Source organism: Anabrus simplex, chromosome 1 (assembly GCF_040414725.1).
Source record: "Anabrus simplex isolate iqAnaSimp1 chromosome 1, ASM4041472v1, whole genome shotgun sequence".
Taxonomy (NCBI): Eukaryota; Metazoa; Arthropoda; class Insecta; order Orthoptera; family Tettigoniidae; genus Anabrus; species Anabrus simplex.
Window position 1 is genome coordinate 1579796704 of NC_090265.1, and position 16601 is coordinate 1579813304.

The 16601-nt window shown below is 40.3% G+C and overlaps 1 protein-coding gene across 1 annotated transcript in view; it reads right to left on the minus strand.

Moving 5' to 3' along the window:
* Positions 1-7515: 7515 nt before the first annotated feature.
* The window catches only part of LOC136858557 (luciferin sulfotransferase), a 62571-nt gene continuing 53485 nt past the window's right edge, over positions 7516-16601 (minus strand). The window contains exon 7 of the mRNA XM_067138180.2: positions 7516-7950. Within this exon, the coding sequence (XP_066994281.2) occupies positions 7645-7950 (306 nt within the window). The 3' untranslated portion in view covers positions 7516-7644. The remainder of the gene's footprint in view (positions 7951-16601) is intronic.

Below are 16601 nucleotides of genomic sequence, written 5' to 3' on the forward strand. Positions count from 1 at the left end.
AGCTCGCTGGCTCTGCCGCCAGCAGAGTCAGAGGGTAGTTGGGAAATAAAATACCACCGTGAAAAAAAACTGGTCCCTTGCCAGGGTTACGGCGAAGAATGGTAAATGACCAGAAGCCAGAAAACATCTTGAGGCAACCTCTAGGGCTAACAACCCTGGTTGTAAAAGGATGGGTACCCGTCCAAAGCAAAGTCAAGTCCAAAAGCATGATGGCACAACATTTCAAGAAACATACCCCAGGGGGTAAATCTTCGGATAAATCCCTCGTCGTGAACGCCACGGCGTACGAGTCTCGTTCGGATTCTGGGGGAGACTCGACATCATGCAAGAGACGAGTCGGAGCGTCTCGGTGTACCCCGAAGAGTCAAAAACTCAGGCCAAAATCTAAAACCTTTCTAGCAACTTTCAACATAAATTCACTTACACAATCTGGCAAGCTGAAAACCCTCACCAAAGCTCTTCACGAAAATCAGATATCCATAATGGCCCTACAGGAAACAAGGTACCCAGATGAAGAGACTTTTGAATCCGAAGGCTATCGATTTTTCAAGAGCAAAGCGCAAAGAGGAATCTTCAATGGAGCTGTGATGCTTGGAACCGCGTTTGCTGTTAGAACCAAGATCCTTAAATCGGTTGCAAATTTCGAACCTGTGAATGACAGATTGTCTATACTCACAATTAAATGCGCAAACAAAACCTACGCCCTAGTTAATGCACATGCTCCTACAAACGATAAGAACAAGTCTGATCCAGACGAAGTTGATAATTTCTGGAACCTACTGGATGAAAAATTAAACAAAATCCCCAAACACCATGTCAAGCTTCTCTTGGGTGACTTCAATGCCCAACTAGGTCGTGAACAGAAGTACAACAAGAAAGTTATAGGAAATTACCCTGCTCACAAAAGAACCAATCCCAACGGCAAAAGACTGGTGTCCATTTGCGAAAATCACAACCTGCAGGTCATGTTGACCCACTTTCGCCATCTACCCAGAAAGCAAGTGACTTGGCGTTCTCCCGTCCAAGCTCTCGGAGAGTTCCAAATTGATCATGTTGCAGTCTCCAGGAGAAACAGCCCTGAGATTATGAATGTCAAGGTAAAGAAAGGCATCAATGTGGCCTCAGATCATTGTATGTCTCTTATCAAATTCAAACCAATTCCCACAAACACAAGGAAGACAACCAAACAGATCACACGCTTCGACAATGATAAACTTCGGCAAAGGGTCGAGGAGTTCCAGGAGAAGGCTAGACCAAATGACTGTGACTTTAACAACGCCAAAAGTCTCCTTGTTGAGGCCGCCAAAGATGTTGCAGAAATCAAGAGAAGCAAAAAGCATGCCTGGTGGAATAGTACCTGCGAATCAGTCCTCCAAGAAAGACTCAATGCGTGGAAACAGTACTACTCTACGAAATCAGAAAATGATTTGGAAACCTACAAAACCCAACGTGCCCAAGCAGCCAGGATGTTCAGAACTGAGAAAAATGCGAAAAATCTCTCATTGAAAAGATAGAACAACACCTTAGGAAGAATGAAAGCAGAGAGTACTACAGAGCCTTCAAACGCAAACGCACTGGCTATAAACCACCATCTGGCAGATTACTTCAAGAATTTACTTAATTGCTCTAAACCGCAAAGCGCCATTGAGACCAAGGAACCCTTACTCAGGTACCCAGATTCCAGACCACCCGACAGAGATGAAATCAAGCGCCACATTGCCCGTCTCAAAAATAACAAAGCGCCGGGGGAAGACTAAGTAGTAGCAGAACTATGGAAATATGCCCCAGAGGAATCACTCGATATCTTGCAAAAGCAAATAGAAGAAATTTGGAACAAGGAGACCCTACCCGAAAATTGCTTTGATCCATCCATTACACAAAAAAGGCAGAATGAAGAACATCAACAACTACAGAGGAATATCTTTGCTACCCGTGACTTACAAAATTCTATCACTTGCCATCCTGGAGCGTTTGGAAGCACAAGTCGAACATCAAATAGGTGAATACCAAGGAGGGTTCAGAAAAGGTCGCTCAACAGCTGAACAGATCCAAAATCTCAAAACGATCATCAGATATTGTACACTAAGTTCCAAGCAGTATGTGTCTGTCTTTGTGGACTTTAAAAAAGCGTACGACTCCAATGATCGGGAAGTCCTGCTAAACATCTTAAATGAATTTGGAGTTGATTTGAAACTGCTGGCATTAATTAGAGCCACCCTGACCGATACAAAATCCAAGGTGAAGTTCCACGGATGTCTCTCGCATTCCTTTGACATCAAAACAGGAGTCCGACAAGGTGATGGGCTATCCCCGATACTCTTCAACTGTGTTCTTGAAAAGATCATCAGAACCTGGCGGGTGAGATTACAGGAAACCAACTACAGTCCATTGAGAATAGGAACCAAATCCAAGGGGATCGCAACAGACTGCTTAGCATTTGCCGATGATATTGCTGTTCTCTCAAACGACATAGACACCGCTAGAGCTTAAGTTGAAATTTTAAAGGAAATTGCCGAACAAACTAGTTTGAGAAAACAGAAGTAATGACTGACATCAAAGAGGCTCCACCAAAACTCCATACAAAATACGGTGACATCACCCGAGTAGACAAATTCAAATACCTGGGTGAGATCATCATGAAAAATGGTCTGGACAAAGAAGCACTTCAGGAGCGAGTACGCAAACTGGAAATAGCCTACCAAACATCCCGCACAATCTACAACAAAAAATGCCTTTCCCAAAACACCAAGATACGTCACTATGAAACAGTTCTGAAGCCAGTAGTTCTATATGCAGCCGAAACCCTGTTTCTAAATGCCAACAAAGGACTCCTTGAAGAACTGGAGAAAAAGAACGCAAAATTGTGAGAGGAATCTTGGGATCAAAGTACAGAAATGGAATCCATCAAAAGATATCCAACAAGGAAGTCTACAGCAAAATAGAGAAAATTACCGACACAATCAGAAAAAGACGGGCACGATTTTACGGTCATCTGAAAAGAATGGACGGAAGAAAGTTAACTAAAGAAACCTTTCACTTTTTTGATTCAAACCCCAAAACCACAATTCCCTGGTTTAGAAATATCAAAGAAGACCTGCAAATGCTACATATCTCAGCTGAAGACGCCCTTAACAGAGATCTCTTCCGCAAGAAAATATCGACGAACGGGCTAAACCGAGACGAGCAACCGAAGAGAAGACACGGTGCCTCTTGGACAGAGGAGCGTAAGCAGGCCCACTCACAAAGAATGAGGGAAATTTGGGCTCTAAAGAAGGCCAAGTTCAGTGTCAAATGCAACATGACTTAACGTGGTCCTTGGTGGCCCTAACGAATTATATATATATATAATAATAATAATAATAATAATAATAATGGCGTGTGGCCTCAAGAGAGACCTGCTGCAGGTCTTTCGAGTTGACGCCGTAAAGCCGACGTCTGTAACTTTGGGGCCCTACTTAAGGTGAATTTCAATGTTGAAGATGGCACAAACAAGCAGCCGCCGAATTAAAGGGATTAACTTATGAAAGTTAAATATCCGACCCGGCCAGAAATCGCACCCGAAAACCCTCGGACCAAAGGCCAGTATGCTACCCATTTAGCCGTGGATCCGGACCTCACTTCAATGATACACGTATCATGGTTTGAAATTTATGTTAAGAAGTCGACATGAAGCAAATTAAGAATTCCTCACACCTTCGACTCAAACATAACTTTGTGCATCGTAGAACAACCGTTATGGTACCATCACTTTGGACTTAAAGAGCTTTCTAACGGCACCGCACACGAGGGGTCGAATTTATTCAGACGGTCAAATGCCGATTTAAAAAATTCAACTTCAAATTTTGGGCCCCACACTTGTCGTGTTGATCTTTCGATATTTGAACCGTTTTGATATGTAAATAGCCTATAAGGCGTCAAATGCTCTCTCTTTTGACATTTTAACCTCCTACGTATGCCTTTTGGTTACGGAGTTATTCGTCGCAAACCAAATCATATAGCCTACCTTAATATCGTTACTTATTTTAACCCTCCCTGCCGCCCCATATACTTACCTGACGCCCACTGAATGTCATACTTTTTTCTCATGTACCAGTGTGCTGTTATGCCCCGACTTACATTGTGTACCGGCCATTCACATTACACTACCATCCGCCGGACTTGTTCTCCATAGACTGACCGCCATTTTGAACAATCAGCTGACTCTGCCGCTCTCCTGACGTCGCTCTAATGTCCCACACATTCTAGAATGAACTGTCGATCATATAAATACGCCTCATCTCGCCCAGCTGGGCAGGTTGAACGAGAGGCCGTTCCCCGCTGGATGTGCGAACACTAGAGCTGGTTCTCTAGTCCCTTCGATTGCTGCTGTTTTGGTTTCAGGTGAGACATAGATATCAACTCATGTAAAACATCGTGTATTCATATTTCTAAATAATGACGGAGAGTCATGCAATCCCATGGCACCAAAATTCATCTGTGTTTTTTTGGGTAGTGATCCTCAATGCAAGCTTTGACTTACACGGCTTACCGTACTTTGAACTACTTTACTCTTCAAGCAAATTCTATTTTTCATGTGCCTGCCGTTACTCCTATTAGAACTCTTTTCGTATCAGTCGTGTCTCTCGGTTCCCTTATTCCCATCCCGCCTCCATTCCTCATCTTGTTTGAAATTTTGTGCGTTTGTATGCTATTAGGTATTTCAAATTTAGGGCTGACTTGTAATGAACTTAACTATCATTTAATCAATCTCACTCTTGATTCTTTTGAATTGTTACTAATTCAGTTAAATTTGTATCACTTGTCTACGATTTGGCATAAGAGTTTCCACGACTATGAGTTGGATAAGATTGGAGGAAGGGAAAGGAGGGGTATTAATACAAGAGGCTTGTAGATTCCAGAAAAGAGTAGAGAATGAAAGATATTGGTTGAATAAGTCTAAGGAGAGGATGAAAAACTATGCTTGGGGGAGTATGGGAGTGTCATGGGGGGGGGGAGAGGAAATAATGGCTATGGAAAAGTATAAAGGGAAGAATATTAGGTATAGAAAGATGTTTACACACGTACATCGTATTCTAGTAAAAGGTTGTTGTTATGATTACTGAAATTACCTTCTCACTTAGTTGTATATCTTGTTACCATCCTCTATGTCCCGGATCCCTCTGGGCTATATTCCGCTGCGCACAAAAGTGTTTAGTTATTATTAACATTAATTACATTAATGCTAAACCTGTACTCTGTCAATGAGCAGTAGTTTCGGCCTAACGTGCGGTCACCACATGGTGCCAGAATAAAAATATAACCTAGTAACAGTTGATAACGTAGTAATAGATCGTAAGAACATAACATCAGCAAACGACATGATAAGCAGTGACCCAAATGTAACAACATGGTAGCAGAGATTCACTAAACCAAAACTCACTCCTTTGCTTCGCTGTGTGTTCCGTCGTACTTAACCTCACTTTACCTTGTGAAATATTATCAATGAATCACTTTTCCGACGACTTTGTCAATCTCTTTGACGTTAATAACACTCAACCCCGGCAACAATCTCAAGTTCAGTCATTACTTAACCTCAAATTAATCTATCATAATTCCCCGATTCGTCATGAATTAAACACTTCAGCTATGATTACTATCGCGAATCTATTTTTGTACTTTCTGATTGCCAGTCATTCGTTTCTTTTCTGCGTATTTTTCCCTTTTTTCCATATTTTCGACTGCTAAGAGTAAGCTTGGTGATACAAAGCTAGAACAGGTCGATAATTTCAAGTATTTAGGTTGTGTGTTCTCCCAGGATGGTAATATAGTAAGCGAGATTGAATCAAGGTGTCATAAAGCTAATGCAGTGAGCTCGCAGTTGCGATCGACAGTATTCTGTAAGAAGGAAGTGAGCTCCCAGGCGAAACTATCTTTACATCGGTCTGTTTTCAGACCAACTTTGCTTTACGGGAGTGAAAGCTGGGTGGACTCAGGATATCTTATTCATAAATTAGAAGTAACAGACATGAAAGTAGCAAGAATGATTGCTGGTACAAACAGGTGGGAACAAAGGCAGGAGGGTACTCGGAATGAGGAGATAGGCTAATTTAGGAATGAACTCGATGGATGAAGCTGTACGCATAAAACGGCTTCGGTGGTGGGGTCATGTGAGGCGAATGGAGGAGGATAGGTTACCTAGGAGAATAATGGACTCTGCTATGAAGGGTAAGAGAAGTAGAGGTAGACCAAAACGACGATGGTTAGACTCGGTTTCTAACGATTTAAAGATAAGAGGTATAGAACTAAATGAGGCCACAACACTAGTTGCAAATCGAGGATTGTGGCGACGTTTAGTAAATTCACAGAGGCTTGCAGACTGAACGCTGAAAGGCATAACAGTCTATAATGATAATGTATGTATGTAATGTAAGAGTAAGCTCAGCCTTGATAAAATATCAGATTTCCTCATACATTTTCCATAGTTACTTCTTACTTTCTATCTATTTGCACGTCCTTTTTTGTGCGTGTTACCTTTGACTCGAGGTTGGATGTTTTTTTAAATTGGGCAGTGGTTGCCGGTTTAGGTTCTTGTATGTTAAGAGTGTTAAGGTTGATAATATTGTGCTTTTCAAGCGTTTAGTCGCAGGTTTAGTTTTAAGTCCCAGCGTCCTCTACCTCGACTCAAAGCTTTATACGCTTGCTTAACCCTTTGTTCGCACATCGTGATTTGTTATTTTTCATCTTGAGCTTTCTCCAACTTCTCGATTTTTGGTTCCATGCACCCATTTGCATACCCCCCCGCCCTCCTTCCATCTTTCCCCAGGAGAACGTCGGCATTGCTGTTGTCACTGGTATTATATGTTCCTTTTAATAACATGTTCTACTTGTTTATTGAGCCCTCTACTTGTATGGCCCTTCCAACTCCAAGCCCTTGTATGGAATGTTCATTTCCTTTATATTCTCTTAGTGTAGTTTGAGGAATAAGATTTTATATGTTTTATATTCTTTTGTTTTGGCATAACGATTAAATTTGAAGAAGAAACATTTTTTGTTAGAAGTAAATACAATGTACATTGTTTTCTTTTTGTGTGTTCTGCATGAGAATTCAACTTTTGAGGAAGATGCTATTTTAGACATGATACTGTAGAGGCTCTTGGCTTATGCCGTGTGAAGAAAATAACGTGAAATTCTTTACGTTTCGCAGAGAACTGTGCTCGGCGTCATCAGAAGAAAATCTCGACTGTTCACGAGAAAAGTTTCTTAAACAATGACTCTTTAAATTTAGACGTTATAATAGAAGTGGCAATGGTACGTTCATTCGCCACCAGATGACTCCCCAGACGTGCCACAGCGTTTAGTTATTATTATTATTATCATCATCAGTAACATTAATGTTAAACCTGTACTCTGTCATTGAGCAGTAGTTTCGTTCGTCCTAACATCCGTTCACCACATGGTGCCAGAATACCAATATAACTTATTAGAATATTTGCAACCCTTGCTTAGACCATATGCTTAGGATTATTATAAAGTGAATATTCCACATCACTTTAATAGTCCTAGTACTTTACTTCCTACTAACACATAAATGTAATTACATTTTTACACGAATATGCTTCAGATGTTTTTCAGGCCCCAATAGGCTACACATTATCTTTCCTGCTATTACGTAGTTTGGGTCCAAGGCGATTCTATCCCGGAAAGATGTTGCTTCGTCCACGAATCGAACTTGGCCACCATTTCAGGAGGCATCGCTTTCCGTCCACCACCTACTTCTCCTTTGCGAATGAAGTGAAGATCCTCTGGAGCCTTTCCTTCGTCCTTCAGCTTCTTAAAGCGATCTTCCATATTCACGGAGGGATTGACTCGCATGTTCTTGATATCGAGGTGCTCAGCCAATTGAGCCACCTGCTCGTCTGTGAAAGACTTGTCCAAGAATTTGGCTACCTTTCGGATCATTGCAGGCAGATTCTGAAAGCAGAAGCGGGAAAATAAGAAATATTATGAACATACACGGACCGTTAGTCTATATGTCCCAGCCGTTTGTAAGAAAATAACATCAACTCAGATCACATCAAATCAAAGCAAATGAAGGCATGAGATTGACGGAGGCGATCTAATCCAAGTCAAAGGAAACGTTTGTGCTTGTTTATAATTTTAATATATATATATATATATATCGATGAATGAGAATAAAACTAGACAAATGAATTTCTCAGATTTTACCATCAGTGTATAGCTTTCTTCGACCTCTACAACCTCCGAATGTGTTATCATAAATAAATCTAATATATTCATACCAGAACTAACTGTTTTCAATGTTCTGAACTTAGTCGTTTTGCTTAGTTCGAAAGGATTACATTATGCGTTGTAATTCTTTTTCAGATTATAATAAATGATATAAGAACTATGTATACACCAATTTTCATAACTAATTATGTAACAAGTGAATTTTTCAGAGGCAATGATGTAAACTGCTAAAACCTTAGACTCTTCTCCTCAAAAATCTTGGCTTTTGAATTGTAACCCTTTCGTTCTCGGCCATCGGTATATAGGGTGCACCAGAATTGATGGCACAAGCCGAAACGGTGGGCTGTATATACAATATGAAATCAAAAACGCCTCGGTAACATAGGATAGCAATCGAACCGCTTACGAGTTAAGAGTGGACTTATCTTGATGCTGCATCACAACGTGTTTACTTGTACCCATTGACACATCGCGGCGAGCTGAGATTTTACTCATTAAACAGGGGTAGCTCGTACGCATGGTATCAGCGTGCCACATCATGTTTGTTGAACTGTGTGGCAGCCGCGCTGTCAGTGACAATCCAGTTCAGTAGTAGTGACAAGACAACGGATATGTCACCAATGTTTAGCAATTCACACAACGAGTGCTTCAACACCGAAGGAGGTTTCAGCATGGCAAGACCAATCATCAGCGAAAAAGGTACCTAGAACGTAAATGACCTTCTAGTGCACAACATTTGTTTTGTAAGACTATCGCACTTCACTTGCGTACTCAATTGTGCTGTGAATAATTATTATTAGTGTATTACAGCTTTATTACCCCATCATAGTTTCAAACCATCGGCATATGGAAATAAAGGTAGTTCATGACTGGACTAACTACTTAACTACAACTAAATCTCTAATTAATTATATACTAAATCCTCTATGTAGCAGCTCACATATGGGCGGATTGCCAGCTCCACATATAGCACGCCACCTCTGCATTCTCCTGCCGAGACGGATACCATAACTCGGATCTTCTTTCTTCGTCTCATTGACATCTTATTCTCCTCACTTTTCTTCCTTACTCGACCCTACAAGTACAGCCGGTCTGATTCAGCATTTTAGCTTGAGATAGGCCAGGCCTATATCTCCCTCTCACACCTCTACGTCACACAACTCAGCCACCTTTACCCTCCCTTTCTTCCCCTAACTACTCGGTCAACAGTTACCTTCTCACTTACTTTGCAGGTACATTACCAGACCCTCCTTATGCTTAGCCCCTCTTAACCGCCCTCATACTTATCCTATATCATTCACAGAATTCCCATTTACACATACACACACATACACGTATACACATTATCCACACCCATGTGCTTTCCACAACTTACAATATATAATACATCGATTTTTACTACACACGTAAACATTCCATCCTTAATAACTCGTACTCTTCTCGTTATTACAGAGCTCTTTCAGCACTTTCTCTCTCTTCTTATGAGTACATTGTATTTAGCTTATTGTATTTAACTTACTCTACTTCTCAGACGAATTTGCTCCTTCTATCCTTCCTTCTATCACCAACTCTATACCTTTTCATGTTTCAACCCTTTATGTACATACCTTCCAAATTACATCCATCCACTTCCCCTTAATGCTCCTTCATTCTTCCTATTTTTAAGAAACGATATCTCCACTTCCGGAGGTGCGTATGGCCCTGAGGTTCACCCAGACTACACCAAAAATGAGTACTAAGTTAATTCCTGGGGGCAAAGGCGGCGGGGCGTAGAGCTAACCACTCTACCCCCATCACGTGCCGAAGTTACGAATAGTGGAAGCCTTTACCTTCCACCACGCCAAGACCCTTCATGGCCTGTAGGGAGATGACTTTGCTTTGCTTTTTTTCTTCCTATTTACATAAACTTTACCTTTTACTACCTAAGCCAATAATCATCCTCTTAACAATATATTATATATAGACTCTACACAACAAACTAAAAACAGTCCATCCTTCACACCTCATTCAATGTTCACTCTTTCTTTTCATAGTTCTTTCCAAACTGTCTCTCCCTTCTTCTTCACGCTATTGCCTTTATCTTATTACTATTTCTTACACACTTCCACCCTTACATTAAACATCAGTTCTCCTATACCTTTTCATAACTAAACTATTTATGTCCATAGCTTTCAAATTTCATCACCCCATCTCCTTATTATTCCCTTTTCCTTCCTATTTACCTTAATCTTTTTTTTACTACCTGTGCCCCTATTAACCTTTATTCCTCTTTCCTCGTTCTCAAAATATAACACTCGTCACCTCATACCACCTTCTCACTCTCTTACCTTTAATTTACTCACTCAATTTCTTTATAAATTTTGCTCTCACCACATTTAAGAATTTACATTATTCGTTTCTCTCTCCCACTACCTACACAGCCATGATGTCATCTTAACTAACTTATCCAATTCCGCCTTATTAAGTAATTTCCTTTTCATATCATCCAAAACTTTACACTTGTTGAATCCGGGAGATAGTAGGTTCGAATCCCACTATCGGCAGCCCTGAAAATGGTTTTCCGTGGTTTCCCATTTTCACACCAGGCAAATGCTGGGGCTGTACCTTAATTAAGGCCACGGCCGCTTCCTTCCAACTCCTAGGCCTTTCCGATCCCATCGTCGCCATAAGACCTCTCTGTGTCGGTGCGACGTAAAGCCCGTAACAAAAAAAAACTTGTTGAATACATGTAAATCCGACCACCCCTCCTCGCACAATACACACCTATCCTTATTTTCCATCCCTGCCCATCGCCTATTTTTTGGTACGCCTAACAGCCACCAATACAAGACTATCTTTGTTCTTCTTTCCTCAAACGCCGTTTCCGGACTAGTTACCTCTATTCATTTGTAAAACTGATAGAGATGTTCTATTCCTACATTGTCTTTCTATACCTAATATTCTTGTCTTTATACTTTTCCATAGCCATTATATCCTCTCCCCCCCATGATACTCCCATACTCCCCCAAACATAGTTTTTCATCCTCTCCTTAGACTTATTCAACCAATATCTTTCATTCTCTACTCTTTTCTGGAATCTACAAGCCTCTTGTATTAATACCCCTCCTTTCCCTTCCTCCAATCTTATCCAATACTTTATCACCCTCTTTACAATTTCTACCTCCATAGACTCTTTGCAAACTAATCTAGCCCCCACATTCGCCGTGCAGTTAGGTAGTCCCATCAAAATCTTACTGAATTTCGCCACTAGTTGGTTTAATTCCCCCTTTCCTCTTCCAATCCCCACACCTCCACCCCAAATAACATTTTACTCTTAACGAGTGATTGAAACAACATTTTATGAATTTTGTACTTCATATCTGGGAATTTCTAATACCCTTACTGCTGCGAGCGCTCCTGTTACCTTTAATTTGGCCCTCCTGCACTGTTCTTTTCCACGATCCATCGTTACTTATTGTTACTCCCTAACACTCTATTTTTTCTACTGGTGTAATTTCCTCTTGATTTACCTTCCACACTTTCCTTTCCTTCCTAACTCTCCGTTTCCTACACACCATTATTTGTGTCTTTCTCGCGTTTACTCTGAGCGACCATCTCCCCGTACAGCCTACCACCTCATCTAACCCTCTTTGCAAATCCCTAGCCGTCAGTGCGACGATCAATAGATCGTCTGCGAATAACAAACCCGGCACTTCTTTCTTGCCTATCCATGGGCATTGTCATCTCTCTCCTCCATTATTCTCTAATATATCATTTATAAATAATATAAATAATATGGGGAATAGTTTACATTCTTGTTTCACACCTATCTTCGACTCAATACAGTTACTCAACCCTCCTCCCTGAAATATGATCAATCTCAGATCTCGTAAATTGTTTCAATTGCCCCTCTCATTTTCTTAGATAACCGTATCTCCTTTGATCTCGTAAATAATGCATCCCTACTCACTGTATCAAAAGCTTTTTCCAGGTCCACCGCCGCAACATACAGCATAATTCAGCTCCTGCTATCTTCACATATTTCGTAACCAACGTGTTTAGTATCCACGTATTATCCTAAATCCGTTCTCATTAACCGATATCCTCCCATATTGCTCCGCCCATTTCTTTATCCTATTTGCCAAGATCCCTGTATACACCTTAGACAAGACATCTAACAACGTTATCTCTCCATAATTATTAGGATCTCTTCTAACCCCTCTATTTTAGTAAACTGGGCATAATACCCCCTATCTCCATTTCCTCGGATATGTAGCTGTTTTAAACAGCCTGTTCAAGAATTTTACTATCCATTTAAACATCGCGCCATTGGCTCCTACTTCCCTCCAAACACTATTAGTAATGCCACTCACATCACCCTCTGCCTTTGGCGTTGCACTTTTAACACCCTATTTATTTCCTGCTCTGCCATCTCCTTATATAATATCTGATTTCCCCTAATTTTTCTATACCAGTTTACTTCCCCTCCGAAAAGCCTTTATGTTCTTATCCTTCCCTATTGATCTCCCTCTCCTTATTTATAGGTTCCCAAATCTTCTCTATTCCCTACAGTAACCATTTATTCTTCCTGCCTCCGCATCTTTCCATCCTATTTTTTCGCACTCAATACATCCTTGTATTCTCTTCTTAATTTACAATATCGTCTACCTTACCCTGTTCCCCTACCCTCCTAAACTCCGCTAGAGCTCTCAATAAACCCTCCCTTTTTCTGCTACACTGCTCGTCAAACCATCCTGTCACTCTATTCTTTTTTACACCTTATCTCATTTTACCTCTCCTCCCCACACTTCACATTTGAAGGGCTATTAATTCTAACGCCCGGTCTACGCCCATTTCTTCCAACGCTCCCTTAATTCTCACTCTTAATATCTCTCCCTCTCCATAAGCTCCAACCTCAACTTTTCTCTCGTTATCTCATTCCAATAATATTTCCAACCCTCATCCCTATACCCCACCCTCTAATCCTCCCTCCTCCATTCTCTTCTTCTACCTCTCTTCCAATTTAATCTTTATTGGCATATGTTCTGACACCCCACACCCTATCACTTCAAGGCTATCTCCGAGTTTATTATTATATCAACTACACTCGCCCCCTTCGTCGTAATATATATCAATTCCCCGTTACAATCCCCCTCCATCCATTCATTTCAAACATATATATTTTTCTTTTCTAGTGAACATAACTCCAAAAACTTTTTCCCATAACTATTTAAGATGGCGCGCGCTGTACAACGCGAGTAAACATGCTCCGTAATTCACCTGCCATACCAGCCAGATAATAATTATTATTTTAATATTCGTGGGTGTGCTAGTGCTTTATTTAAGTGTGAACTTCAATAGCCGTGAAGTACTATGACGCTGAAGGCCGTAAATGAACGTCTTTCGAAGTTCTAGAAGCGAATGGCAGAATTCCAAGCACGCTTGGAGGAAGCCATGGCTGCTGGCGCGACCAGTGCTGCCAACCCAGGCGACACACTAACCGGCCTCGCTTCAGAGTTCCAGGACTTTCGGGAAATAATTTCAGAGGAATTAAGTGAAATGAAGAAGGAGGTAAGCCATCTACAGGAACGTCTCGACCAGCAGGACATCCTGATTGACGAGGCAGAGCAATGCAGCAGAAGGAACTGCCTACTCCTACATGGTGTCTGTGAGACCCCCAACGAGGACACGTACGCTGCGGCGCTGGGTACGTTAAAAACCGTCTGAACATCGAATTGTCTATAGACAGCATTGATCGATGTTATAGACTCGGCCGTATGAATAGGACAGCAGCTGAGGTGGTGTCCGCAGGCAATAGGCCGATCATCATTAAATTCCTCAGGTACCATGAAAGAGACCGCATCTGGCGCGCCAAGCGAGCTCTTAAAGGTACCAAATTATTAATAACCGAATCTCTGACATCCACAAGGAAAGAAGTACTGCGTAAAGCTCGGGACTTGTGGGGTATGCGGCGAGTTTCGACGCAGGACGGCCGCATTAGCGTTCATTTGGAAGACGGGAAAAAAGCGCCATATTAGCTCACCTAATGAACTGAACATACATATGAGGCAGTTAGGTGGATTATCGGAGCGATATGACAATTGTGAAGTGCCCAGTAAATGTTATTATTATTATTATTATTATTATTATTATTATTATTATTATTATTATTATTATTATTATTATTATTATTATTATTATTTATTTATTTATTTATTTATTTATTTATTTATTTATTTATTTATTTATTTATTTATTTATTTATTCCTGACTTACATTTGTGGCGAAGTTAGGGCTCACGGCCCTCTCCTACACTTAACCAGTATAAACAGAATTAAAAAATGTAAACATAAAAGTAAGACATAGTAATTCTAAAAAGAAATAATACTACAGACAGATAATTCTAAGACTACCGGTAAGTTAGGCCTACATACCAGTACAGCAATTAATGTGACAATACTAACAATAACAATTATTATTATTATTATTATTATTATTATTATTATTATTATTATTATTATTATTATTATTATTATTATTATTATTATTATTGAGTGTTCGTCGAGAGCAATTGGTAAACAAGTGTCATTAGGTGAAAATTCCTTCGTTCATTTATGCGTAGCCATTCCAATGTTTTGAAATATGGTGTAACATGAGCGTCATGTCGCAGTTGGAAGGCATATCGTATGCATGAGTTTTGTGCTCGCTGAAGTCTCAAAGCTTGTTCAGCATTTATATTGACTAGTACCGTATCACAGTAGTCTAAAATTTGGATTAGTAGTGCTTGGATTAATTTTAATTTAAGTTTTTGAGGAAAAGAATTCTTGTGACGTTTCAGGGGATATAGAGCTGCATGAATCATTCTACATACATTTGTTACGTGTTCATTCCATGTCAGACTCTCACTGATGGAGATTCCCAGATTAGTTACATTTTTAAGGTACGGTACAGCAATGTCATTGATTATGATTGGAGGAGGATTGATATTGCTTATTACATGTAATCATTTAGAGTTTCTTATGATAATACTTTGTGTTTTACGAGGATTTAGGAGTAAGTGGTTGTTTTTAGCATAGGCGGTAAGCCTTTCAATATCCAAATTAATATGCTAAACTATTTCATGTAAATTGTTTGTAGTGGTGTGTTTGTATATCTGCATATCATCAACATATAAGTGGTAGTTGCAATACTGAAGTGTGGAAGATATGTCGTTAATATGCAAGACGAACAGTAAGGGCCCTAGAACAGCCCTTACGGACACCGAATGATTTTACAGCCCATTGCGATCTTTGATTGTTTACCACTACGCACTGGCGACGATTTGTAAGGTACGACTTAAAAAAATTAAGGGCTATCGGGCCGATATGCAGAGAGCGTAGCTTGGATAATAGTATGTCTATATTTACCGTGTCGAACGCACTACTAAAGTCAAGGAGTATCAGTATCGTCACCTGCCGTTTGTCCATTGCTAGTCTTATGCCATCTGTTACCCGAAGAAGTGCAGTCGTAGTACTGTGTCCCTTTCTGAAGCCAGATTGCAATGGGTCAAAAAGAGAATGTCTGGTTAAGAATTCTACTAGCTGCTCGTGTACAACTCGTTCAAGAACTTTCGAGAGAGGGGGAAGAATCGAAATAGGCCGGTAATCAGATAGCGCATTTGCTGTGGTATCGGTATGCTTTAATATTGGGGTTACTAGAGCATCCTTCCATGCAGTTGGAAACGTCCCGGTGGTGAGACAGTGGTTTACAATGTGGGTAATAATTGGTAGGACCGCACCAATAATGTTTTTTTATAAAGCCTATTGGGATGTTATCTGCTCCTTTAGCTTGTGACTTAACTGAATTCAAAATAAGCTTTACACTGACAGAGTGAAAAGAGAAATTATTTTCGTTTTCTGTAGGGTCACTGATTATTTTATTTAGATTGATATGATTTTGAGGTTGAGATTCCTTTATTAGGTTTGTTACGAAGTGAGAGTTAAGTGTATCGAGAGATATAGTTGGCATATGTGGCTCTTTGCATTTTCCAACACCCATAGCTCGAATTTCGTTCCAGGTTTCACGTGCATTGAAGTTCCGTGTTACATTTTTAATGTGATTAAATTTGCTATTGCGAATTAATTGCTTTGTTCTGTTACGTAAAAGACGATACTGTTCGAAATCTAGTTCATTATTTGTTTCCTTGTATCGGCGGAACATTGCGTCACGGCGAGCCATTGTTGCTTTTATATCGCTTGTTAACCAAGGTGCAGGCGAACGAGTGACTCTAGCTTGCCTAACTGGAGCATGTTTGTCATATAGTCCTATGAGTAGAGAGTTAAACTTTCTCACTTTCATGTCTGTGTCCTGCAACTGCTTTATATCTTCCTAAGGTAAACTTTACGCATCATTTT